The following is a 27,156-nucleotide window of genomic DNA, read 5'->3' as shown; positions in this document are numbered from 1 at the left end:
GTTCCTTTTCAGTAAAAGTCAGTGCTATTTATGCACAGATTGATCATTATTTATTCCAAAGTAAATATTTTAAATATTCTTTACTGATCAGAAAGATGCAAGCATTTTTATTATTATAAACATTGAATTAAAGTATTAAAAAACTTTTGTCATTAGAATCTTTCATATCTTTTACATTAAATTCCTATAATAGTATGCTTTTTTAGTTAAATCATTTGTTTTTACTTTTTTAATAAATCCATGTAAAAACACATTTCTTCATTGACAAAATAGTTCCAATGACATCAGACTTTTTACTGTAGACACTTGGTGGTGAACTGGAATTTTCCCTCTGTTCTTAAACTCATCAGAAGTGAAATGACACAGAAATAACAAAGTTAAAGATCTCCCTTAGCATATATCTATGATGGTTTTCTTTTTAATCTATGATGACCTATTTTTCCTTTGTTTTTCGGAACAAAAAATTTTTTAAAACTTTTTACTGTAATAAAAAAAATTATAAATTTTACTTACTAATTTGTGTTTTTTCTCTTAATGTCATCCTTTTATAACATACCCAAGCTGTGGCCAAAGTAGTCACAATTACAACAATGGATGCTGCTACAGGTATAATAACATATGATCTTAAATAGAATGGTGTTGAGCTAGAAGATGTTTCTAAAGGTGTTATGAGTTCTGAAATAAATACATAAATATATATTTATCTTTTAAATTATATATTTAATTTCTTATGATTTTCAATGTTACCTTTATGAGCTGTGGTAAAACCAATTACAGCAAAATCTCCTCTTCCATATCTATTATATGCAGCAAGACGAAGTTGATATCTCCTGCTACTGTCCAATCCATTTAAAACAAAAGATTTTCGATTGTTAGGAATATGAAGTTTTATCCAATCTTTATTATCTCCATGGAATTCTAGTAGATATTCTAAAAGAAAAATTTTTTATTATGATTACTAATTACTTTTACTGAAAGGTCAGTAAAAGTAATGAGTGAGACATCTTTTAATGCCAAACTTAATATAGTTCACTTGAATATTAGTATTATTGAGATTTTTACCTTAAAATATTTTATCTATGCATTTTTGCCAAATTGCAAAGAACTTGCATATATTTTCTAGAATAATACTTTGAAAATTTTCATTTTTATGTAAAAATGTACTGAAAATGTAAATGTATTTTTAATAGCTGTGGTCTTTAAAATGTTCTTGCTGCAGTTGATGTCAAATGTTTGACAAATAAGGAACTTATGAAAGACTTACAACCACCACATCATTTTCAAAGTATGATCCATTGGCATGTATGTAGGCTTTAGCACAGTTGTACAATTTTTGGAGAGCTACAGAAAATTCCTCTTTTTAAAATTATCTTTAATTCTTCTGTCATAGCTTTTTGGATGGTGGGAACATCAGCAAATAAGTGTCCTTTAAATTTCAATTGAAAACTAGAAAATAGTCTAGAGGAGACAACTTCAACACAAAAAATTCTGTCTTGTGTTAAAAGTTCATACATGCTTGCATTATTGTGCAACAACAAGAAAAACTATTGGGGCTAGAATGTGGTGGGATAAACATGCTAATGCATGCCAGGAGACAATATACTATTTTATAGAATTCCACATTCAAATTTCTCTTCCAGTAATGTTGTATATAGTAATTTTAGTTTACTAAAATTAAAACTATCTTCCAGTATGAATTCTTTGTAAACCTTGCCTTGTGAGCTAACAACATTATTTGAAATTCCAAAGTCATGCATCAAATTTCTTTTATCTGGGAATGCTGGATTGATTCAGAGCCTCATTAAAGTTTAGTAGAGTAATACATAGTAAAATTTACAAACTATGTTCTTAACTAAGAATCATATTGGAATAATTTCTTTGTTGTATATTAAGTACTATACCATAATTATGGTTGATAAAAGTAAAAAGCCTCTTGATCAGACAAAAACAAAAATTAAAATTATCATTACACAAAAATACTTATTACTTTAATTATGACTCATTCACAACTTCATCACTAATAAGTTTAGTTAATCTATACTATACTCAAAGACTCATTACTATTATTTTCTCAAGACAGTGCTAGAATAAAAGAAATTTCCCTTAATCATGTTAGAATCATGACAATATTCACTAAATCAGTTTCAGCTTTTCAATTACAATTCTATATTTAGTAAATATATTATTAAATATTGTAATAGATAGACTTACGTTTTATTGTTGATGTGGGAACTGCTTGAGAATTTTCCCAATTGAGCTGAACACTAGATGAAGTTACATGGGAAATTGATATAGATGGAGCAGGAGGTGGATCTAAAAAAATAAATATAAAAATATTAATCCTGTTTTATTTATTATTTTGTAGTTTTATAAAGGTAATTCTTTATCATTTTATAACATACTACCAAAAATAATCAAGAAAATTTGTATTTACAAACCTCTGTTTATAACTCTCAATACATATAGAAAACTACAAAGTATACAATCTAAATTCTGCATAAATTTAGTAAATACCGTATTTACTCGCATATAAGATGACCTCGCATATAGGACGAGGTGTGACTTTAAAGATCAAAATAAAGAAAATTAGATTTATTAATATAATTCTAATTTTATTTTGTTTAATCACAAAATATGAAATGAATGTAAATGCAGACATTGTCCTACAAAAATTACTGGCATTTTAAACTTTAAGGAAAAATCTTGTAAAATCAACAACATAATTTATTCATGTAAAGCTAGACAATCAGGAATCTTTTTTGCCAATTCTTAACAGTCGAATCCACTCTCTGTTGATTACACTTATGAGTTTCTTCAAATTTTGATTTCCAAATAATCATCTGTTTTCACGTGGGAATGGATTAATATTTATCGGGCTCCCATGTGATTTTGGTATTTCAAATTGGAATTCAATTCAAAAGCTTTGCATTTCCTATTGCTACTTGTCTTTACTCCTGATAATATATAAGAACGATTCAAACGACCCAGATAAAATACTTGTTTTTAAATACAAGAGGATGACCTAGGAATTTGAAGCTGTGATAAATGAATAAAAACCTTGTCTTATATGTGAGTAAATACGGTACTTTTTAGTTTACAACAACATTTATATACTATGGAGTGTAATTAGCTTTTTTTAAAAATAATACTTTGGAATTCTGTATATATGTTCAATTATCTTTGTACCATTAAACACTGATCTTTGACTAAAATTAAAACTGTATTTTGCTTGTGAAAAATTTGTTACTTCCTACTAATAGTGTGTCAATGACTAAATTGAAAACAACACAAATGAATTTCAATGAGCACTCTTGCATCTTCAGATTGATGATAAAAGACCAGTACCTTAAATATAAATGTAAGATTAAACTAGAGATTATTTTTATAAATTTATACCTGACACTAAGTATGTTAAATTTAAATGCAAGGTAAAATATTCCATTTCTACATTCTAATCCATTATGTTATCAATAAAGTTGGAAAGTTGAGTTGCTCCCTCTTTTCATTATTTGCACAAAAGACTGTAAACTTAATAAAAGAACCATCCTATGATACTTTGAAACAGTTGTTTGGAGGGGTATTAGTTCCCTGCTTTCCTTTTTGCACTTAAATTGGCTATTTTGTGTATTTTCCTATTTCTATTTGGAAGTTTAAGTGCAATTTTTTTTAAAGTATAGTTATCAATCTGAAAAAGCAAAACTACTCATTGAAATTAATTATTATTTTGAATTTAAGTATCATTGACACTGTCTTATTATGAAATGAATTAATTTTTTAAAAATTAATTAAATAAATTCCTTTTCTTCATTGTCAAAAAAAGAAAAAACAAATTGATTTAGATTGCAATCAAGTATTTATCAAGTTGAATATTTGATGAACTACACGGTTAAGACGGATACCTTTGTAAAAGTATACACTGATTTTTCTTAATTAAATTTATAGATAAGAATAAAAATTAGGCAATTATGTGTAACTTTGTAAATACATTAAGCTTAATATAGCTTAAAAGATACTCTCATATATTGCAAGAAAACAGTATTTAAAAATAAGTATTATTCCTTTCCACAGATATAAAATATCTTTAAACCGTTTGATATACAGCACTGTCAAATTTAAATTATGTTTCTTTAAGTGTATATATTTGCATTTTGTTCACCATTAATTTGTTCTCTTGTTTTGTCTTTCTTTTACCTTTTTACCATATCTGGCTCTTGTATAAAAAAACCAACAATAATTAACTAACTATATGAATCAAACACAATCTACAAGTCAGACTAGTACATGGTTTTGAAAATAAGTTATATATTTTAATAAATTAGAACTCAATTAGCACATCATTAGGTTTCAAACAAGCTGCTATATATCAGAATACTGATTTTTTTAAAACTAATATTCTGGAATCTAAAAGTTTATATATTTAGAATGTGGTGATGATTGATTAAATTAGACAAAAATGTCTTTTCACACACACCTTACACATGCTGGAAATTAAAGGTTTGATTTTCTCAGGTTGAAATGAGAATAAATTCTCTAGACATGGTACTTGTATTCAAAAATTATTAATATGTTCTGCAAATAACAGAGGATAAGTTAGTCTGAAATTGAATATGTAATATGAATATCTCTAATGTTTTGCATGTTTATTATTGTTTTCAAATTTCTCAGTAAAAACATATCTTTCATCCAGCAGAATTAGAATATTGATGAAAATTAATTTTGTATCTGTTTTTACTGTCACAACTAGGTGCATAGACAGACACTGGGCATTTCTGACATCAATCTTTATTTGGGAATATCTTGTTGGCCGAGATGCATTTCGGGCATAACCCCTCTTCTGTCGGCTACAGAATAAAACATGAACATGAATTTTTCATAGAACAAATTGTTTTATATTATAATAGGTTACAACGTACCATTTCTTTTGTGATATCTTGTAAGGAGGTGTTAACTGGTATACATCTTGCTTAAAATTACTTATTTACAGTTAAAAATATTTTTACAGTTAAAATTTCTTGGTTTTACTCTGAACAGCACTTGGCTCATACTTGTGATGTCTGTGTTTATGAAGTTCTGTTGGCATATTAAAAATCTTTTTAAGAACATTTATACAATAAAATAAACTTTCTTTTTGTTATTACTATTATTATCATTATCATGTTTTTAACCAATTTTCGTGAATCTTTATGCTTAAAGTTTTATTGATATTTTTTTGGCTTTTTATAATTTCAAAACTTTCTTTAAATTTTCTGTTGTACCAATTTTTTTCTTTGTGTAAAATTCTCACTACTTCTTTGTTAATATTACAATTGTCTGTTGTGCAATGTTTGTAAAAAATTGAATTTACTCTTCTGTGTTTCAAATCAGTGATATGTTCTTTTAGTCTTACTCCTACTTTCCTTTTTGTTTCTCCTATGTAATTTTTCGTGTTCTCACAGGTGCAAGGTATGGAATAGACTACATTTGTTGTGCTATATGTATCTTCTATCTTATTGCTCAGTTCAGGCTTGATTTTTTTTGTATTCTCTTTTGTAATTTTTTGTAAGTTGGAGCAAAGTTTTATATTTACTTTGTTATCTTTATTTTTTCAAAGAAGCCTTGGATATAAGGGAAAGCTACATATTTTATGTTGATGCTCTTGTTTTTTTTCTTTGTTTTGCTGATGTTTATTGTTGATTTTACTGTCCCATTTTTGTATATTCTATTGGGGTAACCATTTAATTGAAATTTAGCTTTTAATTCTTTGATATACTTATTTCTATTCTGCATTATACTTGTTCTATTTATAATTTTTTTATATTCCATACTAAATATGTTTTTCTTTTATATATAATGGAGTATTTGAATTATAAATTATAAGTTTCTGGATTTTGCTTGGTTTTTTATATGGTTTAAATTCTAGCTTTTCTTTTCTTCATTTTACTACTATATCAAGATGGAAAATAGTTTATTTTGGTATTGGTTTCATCTTGAATTTAATTTCATTATTTAGTTTATTTATCTTGTCTTCTTACTATTGTTTGATCATATAATATAATTATGTCATCTATGTATCTTTTATAGAATTTTATACCTGTGATATCATTGATTTCTTGGTCTATGTATATCATGACAAGTTCTGCCAATTTCAGACCTATAACAGATCCCATGACGATTCCTGTTTCTTGTGTATAAAATTTCTCATTTGTGATGAAATAATTATTTCTGTAAGCAAATTCTATTAGGTCTATTTCTTCTTCCTGAACTTCAATTTTTCTTAATGTATCTTCTATTAGTTCCCAGGTTATTCAGGGATACATGTCTACAATGTCTAAACTGGCAATTTTGTAATTTTTTATTTATTTTCATATTCTTCATTTCATTTATAAGTTTGTCTGCATTTTTAATTGTATACTTGGAAATTTCATATTTTAGGAATTTTTCTAAATTATATAAGACAGAGTATTTGAAATCAACAATAGGTCTTACTTGCTCTACTGGTTTGTGCATCTTTAATTGTATGTTCAGTTTTGGTGTTCTATTGTTTGCATCTTCTAATATGAATTGTTTTTCTTCTTTTTTTTTATTTTATTCATTTTAAACTGTTTATTTACTCTCTTTTTAAGTTCTACATAGATGACATCTTTTGGATACTTCAAATTTTTTAGTTTGGACCCACTGTTTATGTACTATAATAATTTGTTTTGATTTGTCTGCCTTTATAATTTCTATATCGTTTTCTTTTAAAAATGATTTTAATTTTTCAATTCTATCTTTATATTTGATATACAATTTTTCTATAATTTTCTATGTGTTTTTTTAACTTATTACTAATTTCTATTTTAATTTCATTTATTTCTCTTTCTGAAAATTTTATGTTGTTGCATACATGATCTGTGTGGTACAATGTCTAACATGTTCCATTGGTTCAAACCATTAAAATCTAGGCTGTCTTGGAGAGTACTTATAAAGATTCCAAAAACTCTTATATCAGTTTTGTTTAATACCAGATTATCTTTCCATTTCTTAACTTCTGTAAATTGCAGGAACTCAAACTTTTTATTTAGCTTTTTATTCTTTCTTGCTCTAGTTCTCCTAGGCTGTTGTCTTGTTTAATGCCTAGTTTTTTAAATTTCTTTTTCAATTTTTTAATTTTAATATATTTATATTGCAGCTTTTAATATTTTTAGGTTAATGGCTTCTATTTCTCTATTGGGTATCACTTTTGCAATTGATTTTGGTACAGATAAGGTTTTTAATGTTCTTTTTTCTATGACATGTATTCTAAAGTAATCTATTGGGTTGTTCGGAAAGTAATTTCGTTTTTTCCATAGAAAAATAAATGCAATATTCTTATAATAAATAATTATTTTATTGAATTATATATTGACCATTTTGGTCAAATACCTGTTGTCATTGTTTCTGGTAGTAGCATGATTTCACATTCATAAAAATTTTGATCGTTGTTTACAAAAAACTGATCCAAGTGATTTTTGACATTGTCATTTCAAGTAAATGTCTTACAGTTAAAAAAAAATTTGCATAGACCGGAACAAGTAATAATATGATTGGTGTGATAACATATCCCATCTAAGCTATAACAGTTTCTGATGAGTTACCAAACTTGTGTGAAATTTGGCATTATCATGGTAAAACACTACACTTTGTTTACTCGATGGCAGCACACTTTCGAATTAATTGTTAAATTGTCTGGTAAAAGCTCAAAAAAAAAAAAAAAATTCTTTAAAATCCCACCATAGAGAACATCTCCCTTTAATAACATGTGGAACCCATATATCAAGCTTTGACACAAACCCAATTTGTTTTAAGTAATAATAAAAGGTTCAATTTAACAGATTTAATCTTGTAGTGATTTCATGTGTTGTTATACGGCAGATTGCTTCAATCAGTACCTTTATTTTGTTTTCATTGGCTTCAAATGGACATCCAGAATGTGGTGTATCTTCGATATTAAAATTGCCAGAATGCAATTTTGTAAACCAGTTTTGGCATTGTCTTTCTCTCAACACATCTCCAAACATGTACCACAATTTTTTTCTTGTTTGAACTGCATTTTGATTTTTTAGTTATAAAAAAAGCAAAATATGCCAAAAATGATGCTTTCGATTTTCCATATTTGATGGGTCACCGAAGAAAAAACAATTGTACAGAATCAAACAAAATTTTTACAAATAAGCCTTAAAATGTCAGCTGTCAAATTATATAATGAAAATGTGGTTTAAAATCAAATTGGCTGATAAAAATACATCTAATTCCTCTAGTAATAAAAAAACGAAATTACTTTCTGAACAACCCGATATATCAACAAGATGTCTTAAAAACAAAGATAAAAGGTGAGATACAAAGTGTATGTTCTTTCTTTCTCTGTTATTCCTTTCTTTTTAAGGTAAATCGTATAAATTCCCTCATGGTGATGTGATTGCCATTTCAACTTATCCAATTGATTATTTTTGCATATTATGAAACCGTGTCTTTTTTTTTCTGTTTTTACTGTCACAACTAGATGCATAGACAGACATTGATGTCAGAAATGTCCAGTGTCTGTCTATGCATCTAGTTGTGACAGTAAAAACAGAAAGAAAAAGACACAGTTTTATAATATGCAATATTCTATCTGTAAATTTATATATTTGTTCATAAATAGAATTTGTATTTTAGTAGATTAAAAATAGGAAAATAAAGATCAAAGTAGTATTTAGAAAGCAATTTGTAAATAAACATTGTAGCCATAAAGTAAATTGTTACAAAGAAGTATTTCTTGAAAATCATTTTCTAGTGGACAAGAAAGTGACTATTATTGTTCAGCATACAAATGACAAATATCTCCTGTTTGGGATTCTCAGATCTGTTTTCATGCAAATGTAATTAATATATTCTATGAAATGCACAGTCAGCATTTATATTTGTTTGGATGCATTATGAAGTCATTCTTGGCTTTCTATAGCAATTGTTTATAAGAAGGCCATTAATGACTGCCTAAACAATTGTTAAATGATCTCTGTTCTCTCTTCAGGCCTATTTCAGTGTGCATATTTATGCTGATAACAGGTATTTCTCATTGCATAATACTTTATACTACTTTTGAAGTAAGGCAAGCTCACTATATTTTTCTTCTTTATAGTTAATTGTCATTATTAAAAATAGGAGGGGCTATACATATGTGGCTTTGAGGGGGAAATCTCAAAGCCAAAGGCTGTTTTAAGATTTTTATCCACTTCAAAGTGCTGAGGCTTGTTTATTGTTCTCAAGTGTATTGTATTTTATTGTAATTCTATTGTAACTCTGGTTGTTTAAATAAATGGGATCTGGTGGCTGCTCTGGATCTCATGTTTTCACACTTTCCTATCCTTCACCCTTCTCACTTCAGTTAAACTGTTCATTCTTTCTTTTCAAAGGCTATGCCTTAGGATTAGGCCTTCTCTCCTTTGAAAGAATGTAGAATGTATTTATTTGTAATGAAGGTTTAATATGTCAATCAGGCCACATCTACCATCTTTCTATGGCAGATTAAGATGATGATGTTTATGCTTAGTAAGTATTATTCTTGTTTTCGTTTAGAGTTGCTCAAAATCTGTGTGAGTCCAATGTATAACTCCAAAAGAATAAGTGAGTACTGGGACAACGTGTGTTTATTGCTTTACCAAAGTAAGTTAAATGCTATTCTCAGAATTCAGTTTGTCTTTAATTAATCTTTGCTTTATCTAGATATGTTCTATTAGTTTAGCTTGTTGGAATCCTAAATATTTAGGATTCCAACAAGCTAAATTAGAACTCGCCTTCTTTCATGGATTCAATAACATCTCCATTTCCAAGTGCAAAATCATCTTTCTTTGTGAAGTGTTTTGCATTTGTCTAGGCCAAACTCCATTTGTATATCCTTGGAATATGAATGTGTGATTTTTAGGAGTTGATGAAGTTGTTTTTGTGTGGATGCATAAAGTTTTATATTGTCCATGTACAGTACATGTGATGTGACAATGTAAACTGTGTTGTTTTTTCATGTCTGATATTGTAACCATATTAGATAATGAGTTCAGGGCTAAGCAGAACCAGAGAGGACTCAAGGAATCTCCTTGATAAATTCCTCACTTAATGAATATTTGGTTTGTTTGTATGGAAGGGTTATGATTCCTAAGAGGCAGTGTTCTCCAGTGCTGCATAGTGTTTTAGAAGAATGCAATAAGTAATAGATGTGTAGAATATGTAGGAGCCATGTGTGGAATGCTGTTGAATGCTTTTCTGTAGTCTATATATGCCTTGTGTATGTTTGTGTGCTTGCCATAGAATGAATGAATCTATGGTTAACTGTTCTTTGCATCCCATGATTTCTACGGCAACCTTTTAGTTGTTCTGTAAGAATGTTGTGTTCTTCAATATGTTCCTATATTTTGTTTGCAATACAGGATGTCAATAATGTGTAGTGTTGGAAGACATCTGTAATTCGCCTGTATTGTGTGGAGTCTGTTGTTTTTAGGTTATTATTAAATTCAAATGAACAAAAGAATTTAATTCTACAAGTCAAACTAAAAACATCTTAGATATCTCAATTATTAGCAGAGTTTTATTTTAAAGATGGCAAAATACAAAATGAAGGAATAATTTTTGTAATCATACTTGTTGTGTTAAACCATATCAATAAGAGTGCAAATGCTTGCAAAATTATTCAAGAAATCATAGGTAGCAAAAGACAACTGCTGAAAATGAAATGTTTCTTCTTTATTATTATTGGATATAATCTAGTTGTAACTTGCATGTTACACATATATAGTAATATTCATTTAGTGTAAATTACTAAAACAAATGGCACCTGAAATAGTAGTAAGGTATGATATTAATGAAAATAATTGTAAACTTTCATGAAGAGGGAAAGTCCTTGCATCAAATAGCTACAAAGGTAAAAAAATAAAAAATTTTTCAAATCAACTTTATTATATAAAAAAAAAACACAAGAAAGCTAGCAACATTGATCCAGGATAATCAAAAATTGTAGCAGCTTCCAATCTAGAGTTCTTGTACAAAATTATCAAAGAGACCTAACCTGGTGAGCATCCCTTACAGAATTGGTGAATTGAATAGAATTCATTCACTAATAAATAAATTACTAAAGAGACTTGTCAAGTTTCTGCAAATATATCCAACTAGTTTAATCAGGTAAAATAATAGCTTAAAAAGAAAAATCCATATTGACATATTACACTAAGAAAAACTCCTGTTAATTATAGTGAAGAATGGGAGGTCAAAATTAGATGCATCAAAAGCAATCCAAAGAAAGCATGAATTCTTTGAGTGTTTTAATTTCATAATGCATTCCGGGAATTCTGTTGTACAATTATGAAGTTGCATGACTGCTCAAGATTTTCACACAGCATTTTATCAATGAAACAGTGAATTCAGAAAAATATCAGAAGATCCTTCAAGAAAGCTTTCCTTCAAATCTGATGAAACAAGGGCATGGCTTACAATCATAACATTAATGTGTTGAGTTGGTCATCTAGTAGTCTAGATCTTTTACCCATAAACTTCCAATGGAAAAAAGATCTCAACTGGCTTCCATAAAAAAAAATCCAGGAAATCTGGAATGGAATTACTCAAGATGAGTGTTAAATATTGTATTAATAAGACCCTAAAATATGTAAATGCAGTAATACAGGCAAAAGGTGATATAACTCAAAGTATCTGAAGTTTTTTTTTTTGTCAAATAACACAAATGTTTGCATAAGTAAGTTAATGAAGGTTATTGTTTAATATACAATAATTTTTGTAAACAAATTTATTGTCTTTTTTTTCTTTTACTATGTCCAAAATATTTTGTTTGAGTTGTATAACTAAAATAAATTATTTGATGTATTATTTATTGTTGTATTCACAGTATGTCAAGTTATTTCTATTGCCTTTGTAGAAAACAAAAAACTTGCTTTATTACAGTATTTTATAACTCTAAATCATACTTTGATTATAGTATATTGTAATTGATAAATAAATGTATACTTATTTCTAAAAATATCTCAAATTAAATTCAAATCACACTATGTATTAATGTTTATAAAATAAAAGCATGCAATTTTCAATATATTTTTAAACATAAAGCTAACAATTTAACAAAAGTGCTTTTAATTTTTTTATTTGCATAATATAGACACAATGGTTATTTGTACAGTGGAACCTCGCTTAATGAGCATAATTCGTTCCAGAGTCTTACTCGTAATGCGAAACACTCGTTAAGCGAAACAATTTTTCCCATAGAAATTAATGTAAAATACGATAATGCATTCCACGCTGAAAAAATGCTCAAATGTTTTTTACGTATAACGTTTATTCAAAAAGAATACTGTACAATATGCACTGTTAAAGAGCGTGAATCATCATCATCTTTTCTTCTAGCACAGAATGAACCATCCTGGAATGAGAATTCGATTTGCAGAAACAAACAAAAAAAAAAAAAAAAAAATTCACAGTTAATATGTTTGATAAACACTACAAATGATATGCCAAATTCTTGGGTTATGTAAATGCTATAATTAAATATTAGAAATTAATTAATTTGACTAGAGGTAGGCAGTTATGTTTCCATCTCGTATTAAATTTAATAATTATAAATAGTTAACTTTTAATTCAGTCATTAAATTTAATGACCCAAGAATTTGGCATATTGTCTGGTTTGTTTATTATATAACAGGCTATGGTTGTTGATGTTTATAAGTAATATGTGTGAACACAAGTTTGGAAAAATATGTGATCACAAGCGACACTAAGATGCTAGTGGAAGGAGTGCTAAACACAGACTGATGGAGCACGCCGCATGTGCACAATTCGGAACTTCCCCTCTCCTCTTCACTCATTGTGTGAACCATCGTTAAGTGAGGCAAATTTTTACAATTTGTTTTGCTTGTTATGCAAAATACTCGTTGTGTGAGGTGCTCATAAGTGAGGTTCCACTGTATTTATTGAACTTATTAATTAATGATAAAAGAAAGAAAATTGAAATATGTAATGACAATAATAATAGAATTGAGGCATACCTCCTTCTAGACTATAAGCTTCAACAGGATGTGATTCTGGTCCAGATCCTGCTGTATTAAATGCTTTTACAACTACATTATAAACTTTAGCCTTTTGAAGTCCAGCAATAAGAAGTGATTCAGGATCAATACCACTTTTTTCAACTGTTTGATAACGATACTGCTGTGATGAATCAGACTCTTTATGACCGACATAATAGCCTTTAATGATACCGTTACGATGATCAAGAAGAGGTGCCTAAAAATGGAGGAAAAAATTAAAATAACGATCATATTTTGTTAATCGTGTAGCAAACAACTTATCTTACTTTCCAAGACACTTTCAGAGTTCTGGATCCTATAGGCTCTACATTTACATCTGTTGGTGCACCAATTGGAGCTGAAAAAGATTATTTGTTCTTAAAAAGAATTAAATTATCAATATTTAAAATAAATGAGATTAGATCATATTTTTACACATTTTCGAATTTTGATTATTCTTCATTAATTAATATTATTATTTTTTTTATATTGATAAAAAGTACATACAGAAATAATCATTTTTTTTTAATAAAAAGTTATATAAAATCATTGTTGATATTGTATTGTCAAAAACATATAATAACATTAATCTCTATTCACTTTTTTCTGAACTTTACCTTCTTCATTTGTTCGAAAATGCACTAAACGTGAGGGAGTGCTTGCACCTACATCATTTTCTGCTAGAATTTGAACTGCATAAGAAGTGCCTGGATGCAAATCTTTTAAAGTTGCAGAAGTAACTTGAATACTTAATTGGTGCAACTGACTTCTAGATTCTATAGAAAAATAATAAAATATAGATATCAGAAAATAAAGGAAACAGTAAAAATTATAATGGGGATTGAGTTGCTAATTAATATATTAAATTTTTATTTTTTATTTTCTATAAAAGATTAAATTTAATACTAAATTGGTAAAAATTACAAACAACAATGTTTTGTTATTAGGAGGTAGAGCAAAATCTTCTCATCTGAAATAAATCACTGCACAGATAAAAGTCAGTATTAGTGTTTATAAATGTTGATAAATTTTTATGCTTCAATAAGAACTGTTTTTAAAATACAAATACAGCTTTGTTCAGCATAAATTATTTCAAGAAACTAATGGTGTTGACTAATAAATCTATAGTCATCTTCAAACAACATTTGTATAATAAATAGAATCATTTTTTCCAGAGATATATGGAATAAAATATAACCAGATTCAAAATATACACATGCTCATTTTATGCTATGCATTATTTTAATTTCAAAACGTATACTTAAAATGAGCACAATATTTACATTTATACAGATTAAATTTGACAGCAGAAATTTATAGCTGAAATAATATGCTGCACATGTTTTTTATCTACTGTTTAAACTAATAGTTTGCAAAATTTATAAAACAAAATTTTGAATATTTGGCATATTTCTTATTTCATAATTTTTTTTAAACTAATTTTTCTTTGCTTCAGTTCACTGTAGATTTACATTTATACAGTATATTTATTATGCAAACAATTTTAATATATATATGAAAACTTTACTCTGTCATCTGGTGGTTTGTGTGCACTCCAGACAGGTTTCTTTTGGAAAATGGTTAAATAGTAATAAGGTATGATTCTTTGGATATTTGAAAAAGATATTTTCTTATCAATTTGAAAGAAATAGGGAGTTTATTTGCTTGCTGAACAATATTATTCTGGTTCTTCAGTAATTTATTATTGGCTTGGATCATTAAAATATACCTTGATTGAAAGCTTCAAAGTTTCAATGCTCTGAAAATTTATGCTTTGAATGATATTGATCAGCAAATAGAACATAAGAGCTGTATGCCTTCCTGAAACTTTATGCTTTGGGATCATATATGATATTTTAGTTGTATTTCTGCTTTTCAACAAGTTGATCACAACATCAGAGTTCTGCTGATCTCCAGAAAATTTTTAATTTACATTTTGTTCTATTATTATTATAGGTTGTTTGTATAATGTTTTGGTAGCTCTCAAGGCTAAACAGTGTTTTGGTAGTTAGCTATCAAGAAAATACAGTCAAACCTGTTTTTATGCGCTCTTTTTATGTGCGATTTTTATTTGTGCGATTTTTTAATGCGAATTTTTAATTTGTGCGGTATAGTTGGCGACTAGTCTCGTGCGATTCGTCATGTCTCACGTTGACTTATTATAGCTAAATAAACTTATTATAGCATAAATGCACTTATTATAGTAATATTATTGCATGAATATGCGAAAAATGAAATAATTTACTTTTTAAGTCAACAAAACACCACCTGGACAAAAATATGTAAAAACAGACGATAGACCAGACGATGCAGTCAAGTGCTGACATCTGTTGTCAATAAATTCTATTTCGTACGGTTTTGAGTTATTTTCTATGTGAGACTTTTTTTATGCGGTCCCTGTTGACCGCATAAAAAAAATTATTTTTTAATTGTGTTGCGAAAACTATTATTTACAGCCATTCGTGAAGTTTCGTGAGATTTTTTTAATGCGTTTTTTTTAATGCGGTCCCTATCCCCCGCATAAAAACAGGTTTGACTGTATATATATTTTGGATTGCACATTATAATTCTATTTGATGATCAAAATGGACCATTTCTTTTGCCAAAGTTGTCAGTTTCCATTTAGTTTTTGCACCTCAGGATCATTAATGGCAAGGCTGTTACATCCTTTACCCAGAGATTGCTACATAAAAAATGTTTTGCAGACTATTACAATGCAAATTGCTTGCAAACATTACAGCACTTCAGATGATAACTGAATGATAAATATAAAATCACTTGAGGATGATCAATTAAGGATATGCAATTTGAAAAATTCATAATAATAGTACTTTTTGGGCTATTCTTGCTTTTACAATATTATTGCACCAGTTTTTGAGGGGTAAATTTGTAGTACTAATTGCAAGTTGAGTGATGAAGATATGCGAAATTGTTTTCTGTTAGTGTTTGGATGTACTGAAAAACAAATGAGACAATTGTTAAAATCTCAAACCAATCATTAGAAGTTTCTTTTACTATACAACCTATACCTCCCTACAAAAGTTAAAAGTAAACAAAAGCTTGCTTATGAAATATGAAAGGAGGCAAATCCTATGCCCCCTTTCATATTATAGTTATGAAAAGCAAGGATCTTAGATATTGTACTGGTATATAAAAAGGAAAACAAACACCCAAGAAATTGTCATAAGTGGTGAGTATTGGAGCCACGGCTTTCCCTTTGTCTCCATTATCAGTTGGCTTAATGCCATCCTTTGTTTTGAACTGGACAAGGTAGATGCTGCAGGACATCTGAATCAGCTAACACCATGGGGCAGAGGAGATCGAATCTACATTTCCAGCTGGAATGATGCCTTTTTTTGTTGTTGTTGTTGTTGTTGTTGTCACGTTAATAGCAGTTTCCAAGCCCAGGATTGGTGAAGTCAGATAAATCCAAAAATTTGAGGAAAAAGTGGGACTTTCAACTTCAAACGTTTTCATCCAGCACTGAGCAGAAAGAGATAATAAAAAATTTAAAGTGGGAGACAGTGTGACTTTGTGATCTAGAAGGAAGGCATGTAGGACTGACCAGACCTGAAAAGGCCCATCAACTGAGTATGTATTTTTGTAATAATTTTTCAAATGAACAAGGCTATATATTTCCAGATAGTAGATCAGAAATTATTACATATAATTGCAGGGGTTATATTTTCTGTAACTTAACTTAAACTTTTGAAGTTTTTCTCTTGTGGAAAAAAGGTGTGATTTTGGTGCCATAATTCTCTGCAAACCAGCTTGTATGCACCAATATAGCCAGAACAAAGAATTTATTTGCATTATAGCAATTTGATAACAGTGCTAATGAAGATTAAGACAGAAAAATTCTTTACTGTAATGTATGTCACAAATAATTTCTTGCTAAAAAAGCTGTTTCAAGTGTCTGAGCATGTTGAAACATCCAAACAAGCCAAAGTAACAATAGATGACAGTTTTAGTGTGACTAGAACTTAATACCTAATTTTAGTACAGTTCACAATATCAGTTAGGAACAAAACATTACTATCAACTTAATTCAAGAAATGTTAATTAATAGACATAATGTGATGATAACAATCAAATTAATTCTTTGTACTAAAAAAACTACTTTGTTAAATTTAAATTTTTGAATAGCATGATATTTTGCTATTACCAAAAAGTTTTCCTTTTTATTTTTCATTTCAATACAATTGAAATGCATGATATTTCATCTATGGTGTGAATTGCCATAGTGGGATGCACCATGCAGGACTTTTCTGTTATCTGTTAAACCCTGCATATTAAAACTTTCTTGCCTAAGAAAATGCGGTATGTATTTGTAATCTTCATCAATTATTAATTTTTTATCTAATATAGTACATAATGATAAACTTACCTTCATCTCTCCAATATCTTACAATATAATTAACAACAGTACTATCACTATTTCCATAAGGTGACTGCCAGCTTAATCTTGCAGTTCGACTTGTAACATCATTCACTTTTATTCCTCGAGGAGGAGAAGGTGGTTCTATAAAAAATGAAAATTTGTTGTCAACTGATAATACTATATTCAATCAATAATTTACTATGTAAATTTAATGCTTGTGATAAAACAAATAAACTAAATTTAATGTTAACTAAACAAACATAAATGAACATTTAAAATATAAAGAAGCAGCTCCATATTTGTTGAGGTTACATTCTACAAAAATGGCACAAATATGGGAACTGCATATAGAGTAAGGTTTGCCCCACTACAACATAGGAATTTTTGGGCATCAGTTAATATAGAATTTAATGACTTTCAAACATTTTGTGGGTTTACATAAATCAAAAAGAAGAAAATTGTTATGTCAAATGAGACAACAACATACTGTATGTGGGTGATAGTGTTAATTGTTTTTCTAAACTCTGTAATAGGAGACACAGAGAGAGGAAACTTCCTTGAGAATGTGTATCAATCTCCAGATAACTTCTGTAAACTTTCAATGACAGTTTGAGGATCTAATCAAAAAGAAAGGCAAATTGATTATCTGCCAACAAGGGTTTGCAGATGGTATCCAAGGGGAAAGATTTTTGAAAAACTTGAGACAAATGAAGAGAAGAGGAGGAAATAGTTGCATTTCAGTCTTCAGATGAGCAGTAGTCACATCATAGCTTTTAGACTAGAAAATCAGTCAATCCTCAATTCTTACCAGATCCTATTCTCTCTCCTCAAATTTTGTCAGTTTCTATCTGCATAGATTGGTCAACTTCCAGGTATTTATTGTGCCAGATCCACCAGCTACTAAAATATTTCTCCCTCTCTCTAGACAACTATGTAACAGTGATTACGCAAACAAAGCAAAACAAATCACACTACTTGGAAATTTACAAAATAAAACAGACAATTTTTAAATTTAACTAATTATCATTAAAAAGAAAACAAAGATGATTGCAGACTTCCTACAAAAGAAAGGATAAAAATCTCTACCTATTTTGTTTGAGTTTGTCAGACCTAAAAACTGATTATTACATACACTTTGTAAAGATAACACTAAGTTAATTCAACTCAATATATTGGGACCCAACAGTGGAAAAGAGAAGTACATTGAAATAAGATATAAATATTCAAAATATTCACCTTATTACAGTAGAGACTCGTTAATCGGAACCCCGGTAAATCGGAATTGCCGGTAATCGGAACGATTTTCAGTCGGACTGTGTCGTGCTGAATCAAACGTTTTTGATACTAAATTTACTTCTAAAGTATAATTTTCATGTTTTTATATTCTTCAATATATTTATTTTGTTTGTACAAAATGCAGAAATAATTTTTAACGATACGATAGCCTCTATAATTATTATAAAAATTTTGTTAGGCTTAAAATCGACAAAAATTCAACACGAAGCGACACGCAACGGAGAAAAATTCAACACAAAGCAACACGCAACGGAGAAAAATTTGAACATCGGACAGGTTAATATATTTATTCGTACATAATCGGTAATTGGAACAAATCACTAATCTAAACAACCCCAGTCCCCAATTGATTCCGATTTTCAGTTCTCTACTGTATTTAGTGTAGACCTCTAACATTCAATAAAATGGACAGTCAGCCTCTAAATAATTCTTCAAAAATTTATCAGCTTTCAAGATGAAAGTTAAGTAGGAATTTATAATAATATAAATTAAAACATGGATTAAACTGATATATATGCCTCATCTTTAATTCTCACCTGTTTTATGTGTGTACAGTTTCCAAGAAAAAAACAATAATAGATAAATAGGCACAGCATGTAAAGGATTTTTCATGCTTTTTAAAAAACTCTTGATAACTTTAGACAAAGGAAAATCTGTTGGATGAATTCATAATACAAGTTTTAAATTGCCAAATATTCATTAGGTCAACTTCACACTTCACAAGAGGGAAGGAAAAAAGTTCTTTCAAAAACTACATTATGAATTGAGGAAAAAAATTTGATATAATCACAAATACTTCAATAGAGTTCATAGATTCAGTACTTACAAACATCTACATGTTAAAATAAATTGCATAATAATCTTCTTGGCAAACTATGATATTTCTCAAAATATTTCATTAAGAAACATATTATATATTAGTTTTAGCATGAGTTGTTTTATCAAAAACAATGTAAAGTGTCTATATTGTAAATCAGTATTTTGAAATTGGAAATTCAATTTCAGCTATATTTCACAACTTATGAATAACTAAAGAAATTGCAAAAAAAATAATAAAATGTTCTCTTATATGGATTTGGAATAATTTTTTTGGACTGTAAACATGTAAATAAAATGCATTTATTACTGTTTAAATACATTAATTTTTTGTGACTGTGTTTTTGAAATAAGGTGAACATTACAATCACAAGCTAACTATTTTGGGTTTGATGTCTTGAAAATCAAGAGTGCATTGGATTTGATGACACACTAAAACCAAGAAAACATAGTAAATGATTTTAAATAACCAAATGTAATTTTAATTTAAGAAAAGCAAATTATGTAAAGATCTACAGTTTAACTATTTTACTTCATGACATTAGACATAAATTTGATGTTTCAGTTACTGAATTAAAATTTTAATATGATACAAAATTCCATATGAAGAACAATTTTCTTTATACTTTAACATAATTAAAAATTAATGTCTTACTAATGCTGAAAAAATACCATATATTTTATGTTACATTGAAAATTTAAGTTAAATTATAACTTGTGCAGTAAAAAATGTACAAAATATGTATTTTTATTAAAAATGCATTATTATAAATATAGTAAAAATATGACTAAATACTGACCTTTAAAAATTTATATCTCTTTATCATTAAAAAGAGCAATATTAATTATCATTAATATTGCACAATGATAATTAAATTCAAGACATATCATTTTAAAATTTTAGTAAATAACAAAATTATTCTAGGAAATCATTTTCAAAATATATTCTTATTCAAAACTGATATATTTAACAATACAAACAAGCATGATATCATGCTTGTTTGTATTGTTAAATATATCAGTCCATTAATAAATATAGCAGTCCATTAATAAAATCATTGTAAAGAATTAAATCAACATCTTAGTTATCAAATACAACTTACCAAGTACAACCAACTGTATTTTCCCTTCAGCTTCTCCAAATTGACTACTGACATGGCAAGTATATATGCCTGTGTCATTCTTCTGACTATCATTAATTAATGTATCAGATATAGCTCCATTTGCAGTATTTTCTTGTAAAGTTTCAAATCTAAAAAAAAAAAAAATTTATTTTTAACAATAGAACAAACATTAAAGAAAAAATATCATACATTTAATGTGAAAATTCACATGTTTTAATATATTTTGTTTTATAATTAACAAAAACTAATTAATTATTAAAAATTTGTAAATTTTTTTTTGATGCACCAGTATTTAATTATAACAGAATAAGTTAACCACATTCATTTCCTTTTAAAATATTTTATAATATAGTAAAATCTCATTTTAACAGATAGCAAAACAACAATTTCTTAGAATAATGGATTTTTCTCCAGTCCCACCAAATCAATGTAATTTTACCTCTTTTTAGCAGATCTGTAACTCAAAACAATAGATTATTTTTGTAGCTCCAACTGTAAACATCACATTTTTCTCAACAATTAATATTGCTAACTTTGCAGCCACACACCAGCACCCTCCTATAGCATATTGATTAGTGGCAGGAAGCTATTTCCAGTTGTTGTACTCAATAGGCAGAAAAAGCAGTATCAAAACAAACCAAGATGGGTGAAATCCTGAAGTCAAGTGAAGTGCTAACAAACATATGTATGTACTTTTCCTCTTTGTGCTATACAGTTTCCATCAGCTTCATTGTACATATGAATGGCAATTTTGTACAATTTTGCAACATGTTTTTCTGTAGAATAAAGGATAGAGATCTCAAGAGACTGAAGAATTTCAAATACAGATATTTCTTATATGTAGGGGGGGGTTAAAAAATTTTTTTGAATAAAGGATGTTTTCCTGAGTGTGAGGGAAATCCATTGTTTGCATTATAATGGATTCTCAGAACAACAAATGATTTTTGGTGAGCCATTAAAGTGAGATTCTACTATATTAAAATACTGTAATAAGAAAAAAAAACCTAAATATAAAACTTTACATTTAATTATTTAAATTTAATAAATATTATATAAATCATAGTAAAGAAACTGTATTAGATAATGTATAAAATACATTTCTTGCAAATTCTTCCATTTATCAATATAGTTTTATTATTTGATACGATAATTCCTAAATATTTTTTTTAAAAATGTTATATTGAAGATCAACAACTTGATATAATAAAAAATAAGATCATTTTTTCACTACAGTAGAGAGTCGAAAATCGGAATCAATTGGGGACTGGGGTTGTTCCGATTACCCATTATGTACGAAAAAATACATTAACCTGTCCGATGTTCAAATTTTTCTCTGTTGCGTGTCGCTTCGTGTTGAATTTTCGTCGATTTTAAGCCTAACAAAAATTTTTATAATAATAATCAAGGCTATCGTATCATTAAAAATTATTTCTGCATTTTGTACAAACAAAATAAATATATTGAAGAATATAAAAACATGAAAATTATACTTTAGAAGTAAATTTAGTATCAAAAACGTTTGATTCAGCACGACACAGTCCAACTGAAAATCGTGCCGATTACCGGCGATTCCGATTACCAGTGTTCCGATTAACAACTCTCTACTGTATTAATCTTACACCCTGACATTTAGACAGCAAGTATATGTACTTCTGCTGTTTGAACATCAAGATGAAAAATGCTCTTATAAATAATAAAAAATCTATCAAGAAAGTCTTCTTTCATTCCACTATCCTACATCACATATGTCAATCCATCAGATAGTGTTATTTACCATAAAAGGCAATAACTGATTTTTGCTCTGGACAGACTTAATTTTTTTATTTAAGAAAATGCAAAGAAGGAGGATTAGCAAACAACAAACTGATACCTATTATGCTATTTTCTGAAAAAAAAGGACATATCAAAAAAAAAGAACTTAAAATTTTTAATAGTTTCAAAAATATACAGTAGAATCCACTTATTGTAATCACTTTAGGACCAGGGCCGGATTTACATAAAGGCATTTGGGGCCAGTGCCAGGGCCCCCACAAAACTATGTTTAAACATAATTTTTTTTTCCTATTATCATGACAGCCTAGTGTGGCCTAATAATGAAGGCCACAGACAGAAAACCAAACCCAAAAAAAAACCTATGAAACATATCAAAAAATTTTGGAAAAAAAATTTTACACAGGTATTTTTTAATTAAGTTAAAATAATTAGTTTTACACAATAAAATATATGTATGTCTACAATAACCTTATTTTTAAATGAAATTTACGTCTTCCTAGTTGAAATCTAGTTGAAAGTACAGTATTTTGTGTAAATTTTCTAAATCATCAAATTTGCCTACTTTTAAAGGGGGGCCCCATCGTATTTGTGCCCATGGGCCTCTAATTGTTAAATCTGGCCCTGTTTAGGACTGAATGCTTAAACAATAATTGATTGATAACAAAGTGAGCAAGACTATAAAATAACATGCTAAAAAATTATAGTTGTATAACTTGAAGATTAATTAATAATATAATGCATCCAGTATTGTTTGTCAATACCATCTTCAACACCACCTAGATATATAATTAAAGTAATAAATTTCAGAAATTTAAGCTATTGTATTGAAAACATATTAGTCTTAATGAGTACTTAAATTAACAATAAGTGATAATAACTGCATGTTATTAGCCACATATTTAGCTGATTATATGAAAAGATCTTTAAAATGCTAATTTACCCAAATATGATAACAACAATAATCAAACTCAGATTAAAATAACCAAAGTTTTATAATATTATATTATACATAATAAAAAAATATATGAAAATTAACATATATAAAACACATGTTTACATTTAACCAGTGACAAATGCAGAAAAAAAAATGACACAAGGGATACTATATAATATAAATAATTAAAATGTTACCTCATATCTTTATAAAAGTGTTCATATCTTTATCTAGACCAATTATTAATTTTTAAAAAATCATATAACTTAACATTATACAAGAATTTTGTAAGTAGATTTAACAACTGGTGCATATTCTAAAAATGATGGGGCATGTGCCCCAATGTTTCAATCCTGGATCAGCAACTGCATTTAACTAATGAATTATCTGATAAGAAGGATAACCATGTGAATGAACTGACTCAAAGTGTAAGTACATTAAATATATCTATTATCTGTGGCAGAGTCTATAGTTTACATCTGTAGACACTGTCTGTGATGTTTAATATGACTGTAAACCAAGTGTAACAAATCATATGATATTATTGTACTATATTTAAAAACCATTATTCATTATTTTATGCATTGATTCATGTTATATTTATTGCCATCATTAAACTATTTCATCACTTAGATGATTAAAATTTTATTACAATGATAAAATACTCTATTATTATTTTTTTAATAAAATGAATAAAATAACACTTATAAAATTAAATTGAGACATTTCTGTTTCAGATTTGTAAAAACGTTTTTCCTGAGACTTGAAACAAGAAATATTTTGAATTTCCCAATTCCCAAATCAGAAACCTAATTTAAAGTCAAATTTAGATATCTTAAAAACCTTGTAACTGAATTAAATGAAAGTTTCAGATATCATTTAAACTATTATTTAACAATTAATTTAAACTGGTTTAAAAACTATGTATAATGTATTGCTTTAATATTTTATAAGAATTATCACAATTAACCATTTATTTTTAAAAACAGTGATTATTATTAGATACTTCAAGATATTACAATACTGTACTCTAAAAAAATTACTTATACTTCATACTGTAATTCTTTTAACTTGTAAAATGATGATTGGTATTGTAAAACCAATTTATAAGCTAATAGACTGGCAAATGTGATTAACCAATCAATTTGAGTGAATATTTTGATATTTTCTGCAAAATGAAGTTAGGAACAAGTTTAACTTTATTATTTTTCTGTACAATGTATTATTTAAGATTTTAGAATTCAGATTTAATGACATATCTTATTAAATTTTAATTTTTTTTAAAGAAAAGTAAAATTGAGATTTATTAAATTGGATTTATGAAAAAAAATCAACTTTTAAATGATTGATCTTTGATTGCTCTATTAATCATTTTCTAAAAGATTTATTTTATTTTAATAATATATTATTTAAATCATTTATTAAAATTAATAAATTAGAGTGAATGAGTCATTCAAATATATAATAGACTCTATTTATTGTGACCACTTAATATACTAATCAATTCTGTAAAAGTAAGTATGAAAAGCATTATTTGTTGTAATCAGAATGTTATTTATTGATTTTATCATTTCATAGACTCATAATTTTTATATTTGATAAGCACAGCAAGTAGGGTGACCACTTCTGAAAATCTGTAAACTCAGAGACTATTTGTCATGTGGCTAGAAGCTGAATGAAGATTGTGTATCCCACAATCTTCATTCAGTAAGACTGAGTATAGTATCAGAGATGTTTAAATATATTAGAGAACCTAGGTGCACCTGGCAGAGGTGGTAATAATAATTTAACAAATTTTAACACATCAGCACCCATTTGTTTAACATATTCATTAGGGTGGAGCTTATTTTCACAATTTGTAAATGTGAACCTCCTACCCTCTATTTCTGTTCCAATATATATAGAAACATTTGTGCCAAAAATCTACTCCAAAATTTTCAAGCCAATTTCAAGAAATAACTGAAAAAACTGAATAAAAATCTAAAATCCATAATTGATAAATCAGCAAATATACAAGATACAAGAAGTTATACATATTTTGGAATGATGTTGAAGAACATCTTATGTCTAATTAAATCTTTCAAATTAAAATAAAAATTCATATAATAAATGAATTTGATTTTAAAGTTTATTTTAAATATTCTTTGAAAACAAAGGAAAAATACTCTCTGAATTAATATAACAAATAGCTAAAATTCAGACTATTTACTGACAGAATAACAAACAAATAGCTTATTGTGACCGATGAATTTTTATTTGATTCATTAATATCATAATTTGGATGATATTATTATTATTTCAATGTAGTTCAAAGCAATCAACAAGATAATATAAAAAATTGACATTTTTAAACTATTTATAAATACATGAAACTATTCCTCTGAATTTGTAAGGTGAAAGCAGAATAATATTTTTTGAGATATTTTTAATTCTTTAATAAATAATTAGATGAAGCCTGTCAAAAGAAGGAAAGCATTTTTCCAGTTTAAAATTAAATAATAATTTTTTTTAAATTAAAAAAAACTTTTGGCAATGTTCTAAATATTTATAATAATAAATATCATAAAAGAGAAAATATATTTCAATTAATATAAAACACACTTCTCCAATTTTAAAATGAAATTAAATAAACTAATATAATTCTATATTAATGTACAGTACTGTACAGTACTACTATTCAACAAACATTTTCACAGTTTGAACAAAAAAATTAGACTCATTTTATATAATTAAAAATTTATTTATATATTACGAGTTTTAATTGTTTGTTCACTATAACTATTTTAGTCTAATAAGATTTTAAAAATTTATTTTGTCATTATTTAAACTTGCATTTTAGGTAATAATTGTTGTTGATTCTTGTAAATAAACTTTATGCACATGTACAGTACATCTCGTTTTTATATGGAATCAAATTTCTTTAATTTATTTATTAACATACCCATAGTAATGCCAATAGGTAAGTGATAACTACTCACCACAGAAAACCAGATAAAAATTAGAAAAAAACATAATCATCATTCAGCAAAATAAAATATACAGACTTAAAATATAGGTTTATAACAAAATCTATCAATATTGTATTATTGATTTATTTATATTCACATATTATGAATTTTATGTTGAATAATATATGTGAATCAGAATTAAAAGAAAATTGTATAATAAACAATTTCAAATATAAGAAGTTATGCAATTTCTACAGAATTCTTGTAAGCTTATTATAAAATTATCCTGTTTATGATTATTTTAATTAATTCAGAATTAAAATTAGAAAATAAATCTATTGTTAAATTTTAATATTTTATTAAAAAATTTCAAGCAATTTATTTAAAGAAAAAAGCTAATAAAACATCTATTTATAGTTTAAAATTATTTAAAATATTTCCATTTAAATCAACATATACTAATTAAAATAAATATTTTATTTATTAATTAATACAAAATTTAATTTTAAAATTATTTCAGAAAATTTAAATAATTCCAACCTGGAACCTTTTTCTCCAGCTATTATTGTATCTTCTTTCTTCCACGTTATAGTGAGGGGCGGTTCACCAAACACCTCACATTTCAAATGAGCGGTGAAACCTTTACGTACAGTAATAACGGAAAAATCGCCTTTCACTTTCGGTGCAACTGTAATAAAAGTCATTAATCATCATCAAGTTAAACTAATTTAGCAGTTCCAAAAATAGAAGGCGAGTCAGCTCAATAAATTTAAAATGATTGTGAAAAGTCACATCCTCTTGATATAATAAACATACTTTATTACAATATATTATATCCCAACAACTT

The 27,156-nt window shown here is 27.3% G+C and overlaps 1 protein-coding gene across 23 annotated transcripts in view; it reads right to left on the bottom strand.

Moving 5' to 3' along the window:
- Window positions 1-27,156, bottom strand: part of LOC136988275 (cell adhesion molecule Dscam2-like) — a 62,168-nt gene that overhangs the window by 12,315 nt on the left and 22,697 nt on the right. For all 23 annotated transcript variants that reach the window (XM_067286139.1, XM_067286158.1, XM_067286137.1 and 20 more), the window contains 9 exons: window positions 26,850-26,997; window positions 20,634-20,782; window positions 17,425-17,559; window positions 13,655-13,813; window positions 13,325-13,395; window positions 13,017-13,254; window positions 2,212-2,313; window positions 748-930; window positions 514-675 (listed from right to left, as the gene is read on the bottom strand). In XM_067286139.1, coding sequence (XP_067142240.1) covers window positions 514-675; window positions 748-930; window positions 2,212-2,313; window positions 13,017-13,254; window positions 13,325-13,395; window positions 13,655-13,813; window positions 17,425-17,559; window positions 20,634-20,782; window positions 26,850-26,997 — 1,347 coding nt within the window. The remainder of the gene's footprint in view (window positions 1-513; window positions 676-747; window positions 931-2,211; window positions 2,314-13,016; window positions 13,255-13,324; window positions 13,396-13,654; window positions 13,814-17,424; window positions 17,560-20,633; window positions 20,783-26,849; window positions 26,998-27,156) is intronic.

This window comes from Centruroides vittatus, unplaced genomic scaffold (assembly GCF_030686945.1).
Source record: "Centruroides vittatus isolate TY-2023 unplaced genomic scaffold, ASM3068694v2 scaffold_324, whole genome shotgun sequence".
Classification (NCBI taxonomy): domain Eukaryota; kingdom Metazoa; phylum Arthropoda; class Arachnida; order Scorpiones; family Buthidae; genus Centruroides; species Centruroides vittatus.
Note: the sequence above shows the minus strand (reverse complement) of the source record. Positions and strands in the feature narration are given on the sequence as shown.